An 18,236-nucleotide genomic window follows, 5' to 3' on the forward strand; every position below is an offset into this window, starting at 1 on the left:
CTTCCCTTATTGTGATAAAATCTAGTTCCTGGGTGAGGATGATGGTCAGACCCTTGATCAAGAGGAGTTCTCCATGGCAATGTTCCCTATGAGGCCTCTTAAGATTGTCTGTCTATCAGTGTTTCTTGGACAAAACCCTAATTCTCCAGGCCAAGCGATTATCACTGTTTTTTTAAAAAAATAATAAATAAATAAGCAGGAATGAGCAAAATTTAATTATTTTGTTTTAGATAGTACTTAAATATTAAGAAAGCTAAAATCTAAAATTCAAAATATATTGGCTAAGTTTTTCTACACATTATATTTACATAATGATTCTGATTTTACCTAAGAACAGTTGCCCAGGAGGAAGGAAAGGAAAGCCTCTGGGGCTTGTACAGTCTTCTCAGGCCAGGTGTCCCACAGCAGAGCAAAGAATGGAAGTGAAGAAGCAAGTGACCCTCCCCTCCCCTCTTTCCCGCTCCCTTTTGTTTTTATTTGAAGCATTTCTGAATAACAAATGTAAAATTGGATTTGGATATAAAAAGCTAGATGACTACCCCAACTCAGAACTGTGTTTCATTGGAGAAGCCTTGGCACAGACAGGACGTGAATTGCCCCTCATCTATAGGGACGCTGTGTCAGAAGTCAAAGTTGCACACAAAAAACATGTAGGATCTCTAAGCAAAAGCATAGCTAGCATCGGCTCCACAAAATGAGGGGGATTTGATCAGACAGTCTGTGACATGGCATCTGGTTCAGAAGGCTAGCTTCTAAGCTCCACTGTCGGGGCAGGGAGGACTCACCCTCTCTGCTAAGGCAGATGTAGGAAGGAAAGTCTAGCATACTGTGGCACCGACATTGTGATATAAAAAAGAACTATATTGAGAGTAATTTAGATCAATAAAGTGAAAATTCTTACCATACTTGTGGGGTAAATTAATATTCAATAGTTTAAAATTTATGTACTATAAAACTGGCAAACTATAGTCTTCAATAAACCAAACACAGTCCTGTGGGGATATTAAATTTGAGAGTAAGCCCAGTGAATACTAAATCTTGAGATCCCACAATCTGTCTGTCCATTATAGTTTTTTCCAGGTCACCTGGAGAAGGGTATTTCTTGGTTCACAGAGGCTCTGAAACATCTTTAAGAAAAAAAAGGGCATCAAGAAATTATGACTCGAGGACTTTAAACCCTAATGTTACAGGCAAAGCCTCATTTTTACGGAATATAAAACACTCTGTTTCTTCCACTTCTAACAGCTCATTAAGAGAAGCCACGACTATATCATGTTCCTGCAACATTTCTGGGTAGCGGGACATGGCTCGCTCAATCCTTGCCGAACGCCGTACAGGGGTGATGAGCTTCATGTCTTGCACGTCTGGCATTCCACTTATTCTGTGAGAAAGAAAGATGCATTCAGAATCTTATAATTTCTTTTGAAATTCTTCTGAATTTTTTTCTTCTTTCCCTAATAATATATGGTAGACATGTCAAGGAAAGTTGATGTAAGAGTACATGTAGGGCCACTCTCCTCCGAAGATGGCTTTTCCTTGATCATCAGAATGAACTGGGTGGTATCCATCTGCTCTCAAATGGGATAAGCACAGGGATTTCCTGAATGAAGTGTTAAGCGTAGTTTTTATTTGGAGTCAAATACTTGGCATTTGGTGTTTGTTTATTCCATAGACTTTCAGAGAGTTGCTAGGTTTTGAGGAAACTGGGTCTAACACCAAATGGCGTTGGACTAATGAATTCTAACATTCTTTCTAGCTTTGACAGAAAATTATTAAAAAAATACCTTTAAAGATGGTGGACCAAACCACAAACTGAAACTAGAACAAACTGGTCATCTTCCTTGTGAGTTTTCATGTGTTCCAATAAAAAGTAGCCAGGAGGATAGTTTGCAGAGACCTTTGCATGTAGTGAATCTGGTCTACGCCTCACAGACCCACTGACTACATTAGCCTAAGCAAAACTAGCAGGCTGGTCTGCTAGAAACTCTCATCATGAATTCCAGAGATTATTTTCAGATCACCTGCTTGCCTTCATCTGTCTGTGAGCCGGCTGTAATGCCAGGACTGAAGGAGAGGTTTTGGACTGGAAGAGGCCCAGCTGTGCTTTCCAGGGAACTAAAATATAGAACTGAGTGGTCCTGGTATTTTTGTTTGGAATTCCCTTTTAGGATCACAAATAGGGCAGCCCAGGTGGCTCAGCGGTTTAGCGCCACCTTCAGTCCAGAGCCTGATCCTGGAGACCCAGGATTGAGTCCCACACCTGGCTCCCTGCATGGAGCCGGTTTCTCCCTCTGCCTGTGTCTCTGCCTCTCTCTCTGTGTGTCTCTCATGAATAAATAAATAAAAAATAAAAATTATTTAAGATCACAAATAGAGGGTACCTGGGTGGCTCCATAGTTTAAGTGTCTGCCTTTGGCTCAGGTCATGATCCCAGGGTCCTGGGATCGAGTCCTGCATTGGGCTCCCTGCTCAGCAAGGAGCCTGCTTCTCCCTCTCCCTCCTTCCCTCCCTCTTTCTCTCTCTCTCTCTCATGGATAAATAAATAAAATCTTAAAATAAAAATCACAAATAGAGACTGATATTATATTAACGTTTTAGGAAATAGCACTGGTACCCTGACACAGTTCCTATGAATTCTGTCTTAAACTTATACTTATTCAAAAACTGAACACTTTCAATAAAATTAGCAGCTTCTATCTAGTACATACCTGACTGCACAGCCTGTCCATATAGGCCTATTGGCTGTCCCTTCTCTCCCACAATTACAGAAGTTGTCCCTGCTTGGCACTCTGTGTCCCTCCCTGGGGCTGGGAGGAAAGGCGGGTTGGATCTGTGAGTGCAGGACCAAATCCAGGAGGGAGGGGAAATCCATTCCAACCCGTCTCCACATTCCAGCATCACCTTCCTCATGGTGGGTTAGGTCTCCTTAGAGTGCTGTGTTGGGAGATGGTGTGTATGCACAGAAAGGGCACAGATTTCTTGTCAATGGCTTCAACCCTCCCCTCACCCTCAGCTCCTTTCCTTAATGCCAAAGATGGATTAGACCCCCTTGGTCTTCACATGATGTGGGGGTGTTCCCAAACTGCTGGTACTCTGGGTCTATGGAAGTGAGACTGAGAACAGGGCTTGAATTAGATATGTAAACACATAGCTTACTTTAGAGGTTGCTTACCTAGGGACTGGGGCGATCTGTAGTTTGATACTAGGATGATTATCCTGTTCTGCCTTGGTTATTTGGGGTGTTGCTGTAACTTGTTCTCTCTCGTTCAGAGAAAGACAAGACATTTCAGATTCTGTCTTATTGGCCAGTTCTTCTGTTGATGTTATATTTGTGTCAGTAACTATAGAGTCAGAAGTAACTCCTGTATATGCAAGGTCAAGAAGGAAAATAAGGTTTAACAACTTAATACTGAAACTAAAAGGCAATAAAATGAAAAATCAATATATACAATGATTTCCCAATTAAATAAAGAGCAATTGATTTGAAGTGAGATGTATAACTAGTTTTTCCTGCCCAGCCCTCTAGAAACACCCTGCTATATCAGGCCATCCTTCTAACCAGCCCTCCAGACAACCTTTGGGTTTTCTTGCCACTTGAGATGGATCCTTGATACCTTTTCAATATTCTGAACACATCCCTAATCTCTTATTCATTCTTGAGGGAGGTTCCCATAGAGACTAATCATTGTCCTTTACCCTAATGCTGTACCTAGGGTCAATTTCCTTGACTTACTAGGGTTAACTCATTTGACCTTCCAATCTCTTCCTACCCAGGGATGACCACTTGGCTATTATCTTGGGAAGTGTGTGAAAAAATGTCTTGTGATAGCTCAGTCACAACAACCAAAATGAAAGGATGTAAATTAGAATGAGATAGGCAGATATTATGGCTGGAGGCTAAAGCTCTAAGAGAGGTCAATGGGGGCCAAGAAGTGGGAAAGGCATGGATTCCTGTCTTTCTTCTCAGCCTTCAGAAGAATAATGCCATAAATCATAAATAAATATCTGAATAGTAACATCATGCCCAGTATAAGGGTATGATTGCATATATCTTCTCTGTGACCTTATCACCAAAAGTAATGGGCTAGTTAGCCATCATTCCACATGACTTGATTGTTCCCCAAGTTCAATCTGTCTTAAAAGAAAAGCATTTGTCACCTTCCAGGATCAGAAAATGAATCTATTTTATTTTCTCAAAGTAGCTTGTTTTTTCTTTCCATTCATATAACAAATATAAACAACTATAGTGGGCCACTACTGTGTTTGGCACAGTATTTTTCATAGAAGAGTTTTCTAAAGCTTCTGACCAATTACAGCAATGGTTAACTGAGTGAAAAGGTTCCCACTCCAGCTATTTTTAAAGGTTATAATGTAAATTTGGATGTAAGTGCTGGTGGGTTGTTATGACATAGAGGCATCTCTCCCTTCTGCCTCAGTCTTGTCTGAGAAAGAGCCACTTGTCTGCTCCTACCTAGTGCTCCAGGGAAGCAAGACACCTTACTCTAGGCTGCTTTTGTGCAAATAACCTTTGTGTAGTGCTGAGCAGTATATTTACCTGTAAAAATAGAAATAAATCAGCTACTGACCGTGGCTAAAAAAATCAGCTACTGACCGTGGCTAAAAAACCCGTGGCTAAATGAACCAAGAAGTGAGAGGGATTTCAGGGGACTTCTAATTCTTTTCTTTTTTTCCCTTTTGAATTCCTCAATGACTTTTACTTGAGCAGCTGGAGGGAGTGAATTTAAATACAAAAATAGCAGTACCTTCTGTGGTTCTGTTTGGGTCTTGCAAAATTTTAAGAACAACTTCCCGCAACTCTTGTATTGGCTAGAAGAAAGAAAATACATAAACAGTATTAAAAACATTAATGGAGAAAATGATCTAAGGAAATTTGCTTACCAACCAATGAGCTTTTTTTAAATAATAAAAATGTTTCCTTTTTTACCTCTTATCTAACTATAACATTTAAAAAGTTCCAGACTTAGAGCTTTATGTGAAAAATGAAGGAACAAAGAAGATGTTGGTTAAATGCTGGCATGCTTGACTTTAATGAAGAGATATGCTTATGGAAAGCTATCTATAGTGACATTTCTCTAATCAGTTAATTTTCTTAATGACTTATATTATCCCACTGAAGTGTGTTTCCATATAAAGATTCTGGCTCAAAGATGTAAAGTTAGCTATACAAAAATGTAGCATATGTTTTCAGTGTTGTCTTAAGTGTCTTTGTGTTTATCATAAAAGCCATATACTATTATATCATATTATTATTACAGGAAAACTGAACAATATTCAAACCTAAAAAGAGAAATCACCCACAATCCAATCACCCAAATACAGCCTTTAGTTAGCATTTTGGATAATTTTTCCCAGCCTTTCCTTTCTTTCTTTTTTTATTTAGTAATATAACATAGCACTAAACATAATATATAAAATAAATATTAAACCTAACATAAAAATATAATATTAGAAAAAATCCATTATTATTAAAAGTACTTTTCTGGTAAAATATTAAACAGTACTTTTCTGGTAAACTTTTCTGAGATAGCCTTCCTTTTTTCAAAGTATCTAAACCACGCCATGGAGCAGAACATCATAAATGAACTGTAATTTTTCATAGGAATATTGTATTTGGAGCTTGGTCTTCTTGACCTGGGTTTCTGTATCAAATAAATGATAAATGTAAACTGACAATAAAGCATAATAGCAAAGCTATTTATACATTTTCACAAAGTCTAATGTGCTTTAAGCTTAAGGGAATGGGAATAAATGTACAGAATACCTTGCAAAATGTCTGAATTATATAAAACATTTATCAAACATAGTTTACATTTTTACAGTCTTCTAGTTAAAGATGATGGATTCAATATACATTTATTTCTAACCCCCACTGAACTCTACTAAAATGATAATGGGAATAAAGGAAGCAATAGCTACAAAGAATAGAAGAAATATCAAGATTTGGAAGCTAGAATGTAGAAGGAAGAGGTAATCAACTTAGCCAACTTGAAAGACCTGAATCCTAAGCTGGCAGTGTGGCACAACATGATTCAACCCCAGGGCCTTTCGGAAAGGCTCAGGTATGAAGGGTGGGGTCAAAATCAGGAGGACTCAAACATCTGTTCAGCAGTCAGACCTCTAAGTCTTTTTCTTTTTTTTCCTTTTTTTAAAGATTTATTTATTTATTTATTCAGAGAGAACGAGAGAGAGGCAGAGACACAGGCAGAGGGAGAAGCAGGCTCCATGCAGGAAGCCCACGTGGGACTTGATCCCCGGTCCCCAGGATCACACCCCGGGCTGCAGGGGGCGCTAAACCGCTGCGCCACTGGGGCTGCCCCTCTTTTTTTTTTTTTTTTCTTTAAAGATTTTCTTTATTTAATTGAGAGAGAGACAGAGAGAGAAAGCACAAGCGGGGGGAGTGGTAGAGGGAGAGGGAGAGGGAAAAGCAGGAAGCCCAATGCAAGCCTGGAATATGTCAGAAAGTTCTGGGAGAAGGGTTTCTAAGAAAAAGAAATTGCTAGGATATCTGATGTTTTAAAAGTATTGGGATATTTTGGACCTCATCAAGATAAAAAGCTTTTGCACAGCAAAGGAAACAATCAACAAAACTAAAAGGCAACCAATGGAATGGGAAAAGATATTTGTAAACGATATATCTGAAAAAGGGTTAATATCTAGAATCTATAAAGAACTTCTCAAAATCAACACTCCAAAAATAAATAATCCAGTTACTTATTGCTTCTTCAGGCAGAGAACACGAACAGACATTTCTCCAAAGAAGACATACAAATGGCCAACAGACACATGAAAAAATGCTCAACATTACTTGCCATCAGGGAAATACAAATCAAAACTGCAATGAGATACCACCTCACACCTGTCAGAATGGCTAAAATTAACAACTCAGGAAATAACAGATGTTGGCGAGGATGCAGAGAAAGGGGAACCCTCTTGTTTTGTTGGTGGGAATGCAAACTGGTGCAGCCATTCTGGAAAACAGTATGGAGGTTCCTCAAAAAGTTAAAAATAGAATTATAATTCTATTTTTAGAATTATAAATTCTAATCACCAGCAATTGTACTACTGGGTATTTATCCAATAGATACAAAAATGTTGATTCGAAGGGGTACGTGCACCCCAATGTTTATAGCAGCACTATCTACAATAGCCAGAATATTGGAATGGAATATTACTCAGCCATCAAAAAGAATGAAATCTTGCCATTTGCAACAACATGGATGGAACTAGAGTGTATTATGCAAAGTGAAATCAATCAGTCAGAAGAAGACAAATATCATATGATTTCACTCATAGGTAGAATTTAGGAAACCAAACAGATGAACATAGGGGAAGGAAAGGAAAAATAAAATAAGATGAAAATAGAGAGGGAGGTGACACTTAACTATAGAGAATAAACAGAGTTGCTGGAGGGGAGGTGGGTGTGTGATGGGCATTAAAGAGGGCCTTATTGTGATGAGTACTTGGTATTACGTGTAAGTGATGAATCACTAAATTCTACTCCTGAAACCAATACTAAAATACATGTTAACTAACTTGAATTTAAAAAAAAAAAAGCATTGAAAAATACAGACAGAGAAAAGCTTGGGAATTAATTATATAGTAATAAATACTCAGAGAACTAAGCAAAGGACTAAGAACTAAGAAAATAAGACAAAAATTAACTTAAGGAAAGTAGAAAGTTGTGCTTGAAAGGCAAAGTAACCATAGTATATATTACATGGCTATATGTATTCATGTATTTCTTACATATTCATAACAATATAAACACAGCATTATTCATAACAATAGTGACCAGGATTTCCATATGACTAGTGGAAATATGGAGGATGGCAAAAGTTTGCAGGCATGTATCTCTTGCAGGCATGTGTGTGTGTGTGTGTGTGTGTGTGTGTGTGTGTGTGTATGTGTGTATGAGAGAAAGAGGGTTAAATCCTCATATTGCACAGTTGGAAGTCTACAAATCATGTCTAAAACTGAAAAATCAAGAAATAGCAATATAAGTATAATATCTCAAACTATCCAGGTAAATATGAAAATAATCAGTTTGCTCTGGGAAGTGGGGAATGGGAGGGGAGGGACACAGAGGCCTTATGGAAAGAAACTTATTGAATGTTTTTGACTATTTAATCCATGTGTGTGTACAACTCTGATTTTGAACAATCATGGGAAGAGGCACATTGGAATATAAAATGACATGGTAAGTGACATTTAAGTGAAAAGAGTCATAAAACTGTTGGAGGCAGTCTTTGTTAAAAAAAGTTATATGGAGGGGCAGCCCAGGTGGCTCAGTGGTTTAGCGCTGCCTTTAGCCCAGGGCTTGATCCTAGAGACCCGGGACCAAGGCCCACATTGGGCCCTCTGCATGGAGCCTGCTTCTCCCTCTGCCTAAATCTCTGCCTCTCTCTCTCTTTCTCTGTGTGTGTCTCTCATGAATAAATAAATAAAATCTTAAAAAAAAAAGTTATATGGAGGCAGTGGTTTTCCTAGGTTTTAGAATTAATTTTTTTTTCATGTCCTGGCTCTGAATTATTGCTGGGTGAATATTGACATGTTGGGCTTAATGTGTTTTTAGGTCCTTTATAGTGGGGTATGACTTTGTAAGTACTGCAAATTGATGTAACTTTCATGCTATTACTTTCCACAAATGCCTATTCTACAATGAGTGTAAAGTGAGACACACTTTACAGCAACAGAGATTCTATTGGTTTACATGAAACACTACTTCTTGCCAAATAAATTTTAAAAAATATTTTCAAAGTTTATTCATTTGAAGGAGAGAGTGCGTGTGCACACGAGTGGGGGGGAGGGGCAGAGGGAGAGGGAGAGAATCTCAAGCAGACTCCCTACTGAGTGGGGAGCCCCAGATGGAGCCTGATCACATGATCCATGAGATCATGACCTGAACTGAAATCATGAGTTTCTATATACATTTTTAATTAAATGTACATAAAGGACATGTTGTGCTTTGTATATTGTATATAACTTTATGAAGTGAATTAGAGATTTAACATGACACTGTATGACTGTCACATTGCAAACAACAGACCACTCACATGAGAGGATTTTCAGGAAGTCACCCAGCCAAGACAGATAGATACTCACTGTTGCCCCATTTCTAATGGCCTCTTCATACAGCCCAATAACATCAAAGGTACCTTTACTTGCCAACAACTTTGCTTTAAGGATCCAGAATTTAGCAAATTTTTCAATCTCAGGAATACTGGACAATATGGTTAATATTGCATTAGAAGGTACACCCTGTTAAAAAAAATACCCAGAGGTATTATTACCACTTTGTTGTTATTCTCACATTTAATATTCATCAGTCATATAGAAATCAGTCTGATCACTTTTTCTTAATTTTTAAAAAAAAATCAGTTATACTGAGGTACAGTTTACATATAATAAAATGCACCCATTTAAACAGTTTATTTAAATGAATTTTGACACTGGTCATTTAATTTTAAGAGTTATATGAGACCAAATAGGAAAACATTTTTCATAGCTGAAGGTAAGGAATATGTTTACATTTTAATGCAAAACCAACCCCTAAACCAAGCCAAACCTTAGAATAATCAACATGCATATATTTCTTACAAATTCATAATACTGTAAACACTGAATAGTGAATAGAATTTCCATATGCCTCTAACAGAAGTATGAAGGATGGCATAGGTAAGCAAGGGTCAAGGGCTATATATATGTGTGTGTTTGGGGATCCATGCAGTGTATATAAAAAGGGGTAATTCTTACAAAAAGTAACTTTGAAATGGCCTCACTGATTTGGTCCCCTTCTGGCTTGTACCTGGAGCAAGGCAGTGACATGGACCCAGAGGAATGTGGGGAGCTACCATGTCCAGAAACCCAGATACTGGCATACCTGGCCAAGCAGTGCCTCCTACTCCTCCTGAGACAGGGGAGCCCCAAAGATAAGCTCATAATCAAGAATCATCAATGTTTGAGTAAACCAACACTACATGAAAGAGACATAAAACTCAACAGAGTTGAAGAAGAAATCAATGAGCTGATAATTTGGCTGTGGAATTCTCCCAGAACTCAGTGCGACAGAACAAAATAATGAAGAGCATGAAAGGAAGTTGAGTTCTGGAGGGTATATCTATTACTCAGGAATTCCAACACCCATCTAAGAGAGGGAACATTCACCAAGACTGATCAGACACTAATTTCAACAAATTCTATCAAGCAGAACACATGTAGGCTACATTTACAATGCAGTATAATTAAAAGTTGAAAGAAAAATAGAAAAAAACCCCACAAAACAAAACAGAACTCTATCTGGAAGTTGAAAAATATTCTTCCAAGATAACTTTCGGGTTAAATGGAAATGGAAATGGAAATTTCAAAATGGAAACCTCAAACTATCTATAGAGATGAACAAAAATGAGAACACGTGTCAATTATTAACTTAGCATCTCCTAGATCCAAACCCACCTTTTATCCTCTCTTTGTGACGGGGGTGGGGGGGGGCGGTGGGGGTGGGGGCTGGGATTCTGTAAATCACTTGCTGCTTTCGCAGCAGCTCCTTGCTGGACTCTGCCAGTAGGGGGACGTTGAGGGAGGTTGTGGGGATGGAGAAGAGAGGGACTTCCTCTTTCCTATTTCCTTTTGCCAAGCCAGCAATGGGCCTTCACTATGGCAGCAGCAGTTAGTTCTACCCTCCACCTTTTTTCCTGGTACTTAGACATCCTGCCTCACTGTGCTCCTTCAGCGGCAAGGGCACCAACAAGGTAGCATCGTTTCCTCAAGGTCTGAGTCCTAGACCTGCTGGGCCCCTCCTCCAGTTCCTCTGGAACCCGCATCTCCTGGCATCTCCTGGCTAGTTCATTAGAGTTGGAGTTTGTCAGTCTCAGCTTCTTGGTTCCTACCCTCAACCTTTCTTTGTCCCCACCCCCCAGACCCAGTGGGTGATAGCTGCTTCCCAAAGTTACTGCCACTGTTATGTCAGGTTCCCTTTTGCTGCCAGCCCTGTGTGTAGTACCCACATCTCCTCTGATGGTCCCTTTACCATTTTTTGTGCACACAGGCTCACAAAGTGCTTTCATGTCCCACAGCCAGCATCTGCTCCTCTTAGTATGTACCGGGGAGTCAGGGTGCCTGGGAAATTGTCTCTCCAGTGGTGGCTGTTAATCAATGACTAGGGAAGTATTAATACTATAGCTCCTTGCCCCGAATCAGGATGACTCTGAGAGGTTTGATCCAGTCTCCAGAGCTCCCCTGTGGGATTGTGCTCACAGTTATATTCCATGGATTTTGTTTGATACCACATCCTACTTGTCCTCCTTTCCCTTCCTGACTTCACATCCCCACTCCCCTCTCAGTTTTCCTTGGGATCCTCTTCCTAATAAATTACTTTCACACAAATTCTCCTCTTAGGGTTTGCTTCTAGGGAACTTACAAAAGACACTGTGAAAACAACCTTTACATTACATTCTTTTTATGAAGATACCTGGTGCAGTTTCTGCTTTTCTGACTTGACTCTAACACAGAACATTACTTAGTCAAATGTAAAGGGTATGACCAAAGCTAAATTCAGAGGCAAATTTATAGCATTAATTATATTTTTAAGAAAATAAGACTGATATAAATGATTTAAGCTTTCAACTAAAAAGGCTAATAAAAAACAAACATAAAAATAGATGCAGACATGGATGCAAGAGAAAAAAATCAATAAAACCCCAAAGATGGCCTTTTAAAAAGATTAATAGAGAAATCTTTAAATAAAAGGCACAAAATTACTAACATTACCTGGAGAAATATAAAATCCCAATAAACTAATGATCATAGAAAAAAATTGAAAAGATATACCTAGGGATCCCTGGGTGGCGCAGCGGTTTGGCGCCTGCCTTTGGCCCAGGGCGCGATCCTGGAGACCCGGGATCGAGTCCCACGTCAGGCTCCCGGTGCATGGAGCCTGCTTCTCCCTCTGCCTATGTCTCTGCCTCTCTCTCTCTGACTATCATAAATAAATAAAAATTAAAAAAAAATTTCTAAAAAAAAAAAAAAAGAAAAGATATACCTAAAACTATCCCCCATAGTCTAGATAACTTTATGGGCAAGTTCTTACTAAACTTTCAAAGAAAAAAATAATTCTCATGTTGTATAAACTATTTTCAGAGTATAGGAGGAAAGGAAAATGCCCAACTTATTTGACAAAGCCAGCACAATACTAATTTTAGGGAAACACAGGAAAAGACAACTAAAGAATATACATAAAAATTTGAAATAAAATATTTGCAATTCACAAAACTATATACTTCCTTTCTCTTCTTTTATGATAATTGTATGAGAGCATATAAAGTGTTAGAATAGGGCCTGGCATTCAAGAGCCACTATTTAAGTGCATGTCATCATTATTATTGCTACTCTTCTTCTATAATTAAAAAAAGCAGCTGAATTTCTGCTTAGACCGGGTTTTTTTCTCTTAAACCATATTTAAGAAAACTGCTTAAAAACTCTAAGACTCTAGGCCAAGGTTTTGGGAGCTTATCCTTCTCACCTCCTCAATGAGCTGCAGACATTGTGTTAGGGTGCTGTTAATTTTATTGGACAGTTCAAGTTGTGCTTTCTTTTCTTCATCTTCTTTTTCCATACTCTTCCAGAATGAAATATTCATTTCCTCTATTACTTTTCTTTTTGTTTTAAGTTCCATAGGAGGCCGTTTATAGATTTTCCCCTTAGACTTCTGCCATTCTTCCAATTGTTTCCTGTTATAAAATTAAAGGGGGTGGGGTGGGAAAATGCTTTAGGTTTCTTTTTGCATATAGTCACAGTTCCGAAGTATAGATATGCATGGATTGAGTACCGCTAAATACCTTCACTGATACACAAAATTAGGAAAATGGAATAAAAACAATTTACAAATGGGTAATGGCAGCACTGGTTGCCCCTACCCTTCAGAAGGCAGACTGCAGAGGGATTACTAGGATTACAGTAATCCCTGTGATACAGTGGCTAGTATCTTAGTCTTCAAATTCCTCGACTTCACGATTATTCTTCATTATTTTTTTCTAAAAATTTTCATTTCACCTGTATATTACCTCTGGTATTTGCTTTCCTAGGAGATCCTTCCATCTCTGAGATCTCAAACTCAGTACTCTATTTCTCTTACCATAAACTCTCTGCCATTCAAACAGACCCACCAAACCTGCATTCTGCCCTTATTAGGGTCTTGGGCAGAATGATCCACTTTGCCCAGTTCCTTAGCCCTCTCCTGACCACATATGACCCCCTTTCTTCCTAAACAAGATCAGTAATTTCAAGAGTGTTAAGGAGCTAGTCTCTGATGGTGGCCAAGTTCTAATCCTCATTCTCCTCCACTGTTCACATCTTCCACTCCTGCTTCTAAGCAGTCAACAGACTACTGTTGGAGGAGGCATCAAGCCCCATGGATTCAAGCATGTGAATGTAGGGTCTTTAGCTTCTTTAAATTACTACATGTTTATAATTCACAGATATATATTTCAAGCCAGATTTTTCCCTGGAGCCTCAAACTTTGTAAAACCCACTCCTAGTTGGTATTTTTATTAAAAAGTTTCTAAAAAAATATTTTATTGGGGCCATCCCTGGATGGCTCAGCAGTTTAGCACCTGCCTTCTGCCCAGGGCATGATCCTGGAGTCCTGGGATTGAGTCCCGCATCGGCCTCCCTGCATGGAGCCTGCTTCTCCCTCTGCTTGTGTCTCACCTCTCTTTCTGTGTCTCTCATGAATAAATAAATAAAATCCTTGAGAGAAAAAAAAATATTTTATTTATTTATTTTAGAGAAATAGAGAGAGCAAGGACAAGCAGGGGGAGCAGCAGACAGAGGGAGAGGGAAAAGCAGGCTCCCTGCTGAGCAGAGAACCCTCCCTCCCCCAACATGGAGCTCAATCCCAGGAACCTGGCACACTCAACTGACTGAGCCACTCAGGCACCCCCTTGTTGGTCTTTTTTATTTGATGTCTGGCAGGCATTTCAAATTTAATACTGTCTAAAACAAAGGTCTTGATTTTCATCTCTAAACCTGTTCCCAAACAGCCTTTCCTACATTGGTGAATAGTACCCCAATCTACCCAGTTGCTAGGATCTAAAGCTAGGAGTTGTCTTTATGTAGTCCTTTCTTTTTCCCACATCTGACAAACCACTGTAGAGGCATTAGGCTTCTATCCCTCCTACCACCCTCCTAGTCCATATCACTATCACCATCTGCCTGAAATGCCATAGCAGCCTCTTTCCTAAACCATGTCCTTGCTTCCACTTTCATCCTTATCAAATCCATCATGTGCACAGTAGCCAGAGTGGTTTTTAAAGTGTAAAGTGAACCGTGCCACTACCAGAAACTTCCCATGGCTCTTGGAATAAAATTAAACATATTTTCCATGGCGGAAATGCAGTATAATTTGTGTCCTGCCTGCCTCTCCAACCTCATGTCATACCACTTTCCCTCTCCCTCCCCTCCAGGAGCTCTGGTATCCCTTCAGTTACTTGAGCCACACTCATTCCTGTCTCAGGGTCTTGAATTATCGTCTTCATCCAGTCTTCTGCCCAAACGACACCTCTTTAAGAGGTAATTATAGGTAATTATTTTATTTCATCAATGTGTTCATTTTTTGTCTTCTCCACTAGAATGCAAATTACATGGATATACCAGTGCCTAGCTCAGTGAAGGCAAACACCATGGATATACCAGTGCCTAGCTCAGTGCCTAGAACACACAAGTGTTCAGTAATCTACAGCAAAATTCACTTTTTTTCAAGTATATAGTTCTGCGAGTTTTGACAAATGCACAAAGCTATCTAACTATAACTACATTCAATATATACCTTCAAAAATTTCCTCATGCTTCTTGGTAGTCACTTCTGTTTCTCTTCCCAGCTCCTGGTGATCACCGATCTATTCTGACCTTATGGTTTTGCTTTTTTTCCAGAATATCAGTAATGAATTAAAACCTCTTTGCTTCTCTCTTTGACTCCAGAGCACAATCCATAGCGCTTATTTCAGGCCCAACTGCCCTGCTCCCTTCACCTTCATGCTGACCACCTGCTTATAATGACAGATGCTGAGATTCTGGCATATGTTTCCTCTATGGTCCTGGCATTCTTCCCATCTTAGCCTTCCTTCCAATGATAAATGAAGAAGAAATTTACCTTTTTCTAAAGCCAACTTATTCCCAGAACCTCAATGCTATGATTTTATTATTCTAGTACTTTCCATATAGGGACCAGAAAAAACTCCACTAAGGCGGACTGTGTGCTCACCCCTGTATCTCTCAGTGCCCAGTACATTATAGGTGCTGAAGGGACATTTGAGCAATGAGTGAGTGATCTATCCCTCTTCACAGATTCCTCTTATGTAATCCAACATGGTCAGCACTCCACACACTGTCTTAAAGACCCATCATCCCTTATCTGGTCTAGACTATGAGCTCCAGGGGAGAGACTCTGACTTCCTCATTCACCAGCTTGAGGTCTTGTACTCAGTTTTCTCTTGCTCAGAAGGCTCATCCTTCTTTTTGTCACTATCTTTTCCTAGACGAGATGTCACTGTTGAAAATATTTCCCTGACCCATCTATCTCAAGAAATCAACTCAGCCTCATTCTCTCAATCACTTCACCCTAAATTAAACTGTTTATTTTCTGTCTCTTCAGGAGGGCAGAGAGCTTGTTGGTGGTGTGCAGGGCTGTATTCAGGGAATAAATCCTGCCCTCACTTCATCTTGCTATATACCTTTTGGCTACCATCTCATTTTCCATGTTCATTTCACCTTTGTCGGGAATCTCCTTATTTTCTACTCCAACCAAGTGTACACAGGTGCTTCTTCTGGGAGGTTCACTGCATTATGAGACTATATCAGGTCCTGTGCAGGCAGACAGTGTGAAATCCCTTGGCTTGGTTTCCAGCTACATGGGTGTTAATGTTAACTCCCAGTACCCTGAGATCCTGATTTCTACCATTTGAACTCTGGATGTGAACTCATTGCTCCTCTTTGTCCTGGCTTACGTTCCAAAACGGCCTGCTCACACTCATGGAAGTTTCCTGTTCCTTCTTCCCTGATAGCTTTTCTGAATTTAACCACTGGTCTGCTTAACAATGACTACCAGCTCCCCACGTGCTAGCTATGTAAATTCAATGTTCTAGCTCCTCCCATTTGGCCTCTTGCACTGCTCTTCAGTCCCTGCAGGGGTGTTTCTTGAATGAGTAGTCTAAATCTTCAACCCCTATTCCTTATTCAACCATTGTTTCAATTTCTTTTTAAAAATAAATTATTTCTCGCTTCGGCAGCACATATACTAAAAAAATAAATTATTTCAAGCATACAGAAAATTACAGAAAATAATTTCTAACACATGTATGTACTACCCAGCTCTATCAAGTCTTAATATTTGTTATATTTGCTTCCAATCTTCTCTTTTTCAGGGTTGTAGTTAAAAATTACTCAGAATCCATTATTTACAGAAGCCTATCTCCTGATTGAGTATTCCTGATGCTCAGTTTGCCTAATCTTAAATTGCAAAACTATGGAATTAGACAAAGTACCTTCGATCCTCTGCTGTGATCTTCTTAATATTTGGATTGGTCTGGGTCCCATTTGGGACTCTTCCTCCATTTATAGTTTTGTTACCACCTTGAGTTTTGGGAGCTGTCTTATTAAGAAAGTGGTTCTGGGGAAGAGTCTTTTTCAACTTGGAGTCCAAAGTCTGTGCTTTTTGTTCATAGCTGTTGCGGCATTTATTACCACTGGTTCCATTTGCTGTTATGACAGGGGTGCTTGGAATGACTGAATTAAAACTGCCAACTGCCAAATTAGGCCTTTGGCTTGTGCGTTTTGATTTTTGTGGTGCACATGACGTCTGAGTTTTGGAACAAGGTTGAGTGGATTTCTGATCTTGCTTAAAGTTTGGATGTCTGTTGTTAAAGCCTCCCCGAAGCACACTGGGGCATGTCCAGGGTTTGGTTTGTTTTACTTTCTGTTCAGTAACAGTGTGTGACTGTAACTTACTTTCATTTGGTCTTTTAGAGTTATCTCTATTAACCTTTATATCCTTTATGTCCTTGACCACTGGTTTTTTTGACGCCTGAGTCCTACCAAGGGTCTGAACGTTGTGAGACGGAACTGTCTTTGGGAGTTTTTCTCCTGGTCTTGCAAGATTTGTTCCTCTTGAGAGTTGCTGTGACTTTACTGGTGATGTCCTAATTTGTGTTTTTCCAACAAACTGTTTATTTACTCTGTCTTTCAGAACAGCACTATTCCCTGAACCTTTGCCCAAGGCTTGTTTAGGAGCCAAACTGCTCTTGACTTGATTATAAGAGTTAGTCTTTGGCTTACCTATTGCCCATAATTCAGGATTTGGCTTCGTTTCAGAGTCTGGTAAAGTTTGGGGCAAGTTCTCTTTGTTCATCTCTTTTAGAAAGCTATCCAAGGGTTCATTTTCAACATGGTTACTGTTCACAGAGTCTGCATATTTAGTATTTCCTTGATCTGCTACTTGCTGCTTTGCAGTTTTCAATTCTTGCATATTAAGTGATCCCATGGTTTTTCTAGATAATTCTTCAGTAGTGGATGATACAGCTTTATGCTGTTGGCCTTTGCTGGAAGGCTTACAGTTTGAGTTAGAAGAAACACATCCTGAAGTCAGCCTTCTACCCAGAAGTTTTGGTGGCTCCAACTTTGGCTTCTGGGATCCCATAAGATTGGCAGGTCTGGGCTGGAGCTTAATGTTGATGGGTCTTGTAGCTTTGATAGGCAAAGCAACATGATTGGTAACATCCTTTTTGGGTATTATATTCTAAAAAGACAAATAGAAACATCAAAAAAGTAAATTCATCACAATAGCTCACTATTTTTAAAATAAAAAACTACTAAAAAATAAAAAAATTATTTTATTTAGAATTTAAGAAAGCTGAATCTGAGAAAACAAATGCTCATTGATGACTTAAAATTTATTTATTTAATTTAGAGAGAGAGTATGAGTGGGTGGGGGGAGGGGCAGAGGGAGAGAATTTCAAGCAGACTCCCCACTGAGTGCAGAGTGTAGAGCCAGACCAAGGCTTGATCTCCTGACCATGAGATCATGACCTGAGCTGAAACTAAGAGTCAGATGCTCAAATGACTGAGCCACTCAGGTGCCCCTAGATGATCTTGAAAACTTGAACTCGGGGATCCCTGGGTGGCGCAGCGGTTTGGCGCCTGCCTTTGGCCCAGGGCGCGATCCTGGA

At 39.4% G+C, this 18,236-nt stretch overlaps 1 protein-coding gene across 1 annotated transcript in view; it reads right to left on the reverse strand.

Moving 5' to 3' along the window:
• Positions 1-207: 207 nt before the first annotated feature.
• CKAP2L (cytoskeleton associated protein 2 like) overlaps positions 208-18,236 on the reverse strand; it is a 29,960-nt gene continuing 11,931 nt past the window's right edge. Inside the window, exons 4-9 of the mRNA XM_055327700.1 lie at positions 16,557-17,806; positions 12,539-12,746; positions 9,124-9,279; positions 4,764-4,827; positions 3,173-3,362; positions 208-1,381 (exon numbers count right to left, since the gene is read on the reverse strand). Of these exons, the coding sequence (XP_055183675.1) occupies positions 1,156-1,381; positions 3,173-3,362; positions 4,764-4,827; positions 9,124-9,279; positions 12,539-12,746; positions 16,557-17,806 (2,094 nt within the window). The 3' untranslated portion in view covers positions 208-1,155. The remainder of the gene's footprint in view (positions 1,382-3,172; positions 3,363-4,763; positions 4,828-9,123; positions 9,280-12,538; positions 12,747-16,556; positions 17,807-18,236) is intronic.

The sequence above is a fragment of the Nyctereutes procyonoides genome, unplaced genomic scaffold (genome assembly GCF_905146905.1).
Source record: "Nyctereutes procyonoides isolate TBG_1078 unplaced genomic scaffold, NYPRO_anot_genome, whole genome shotgun sequence".
NCBI lineage: Eukaryota > Metazoa > Chordata > Mammalia > Carnivora > Canidae > Nyctereutes > Nyctereutes procyonoides.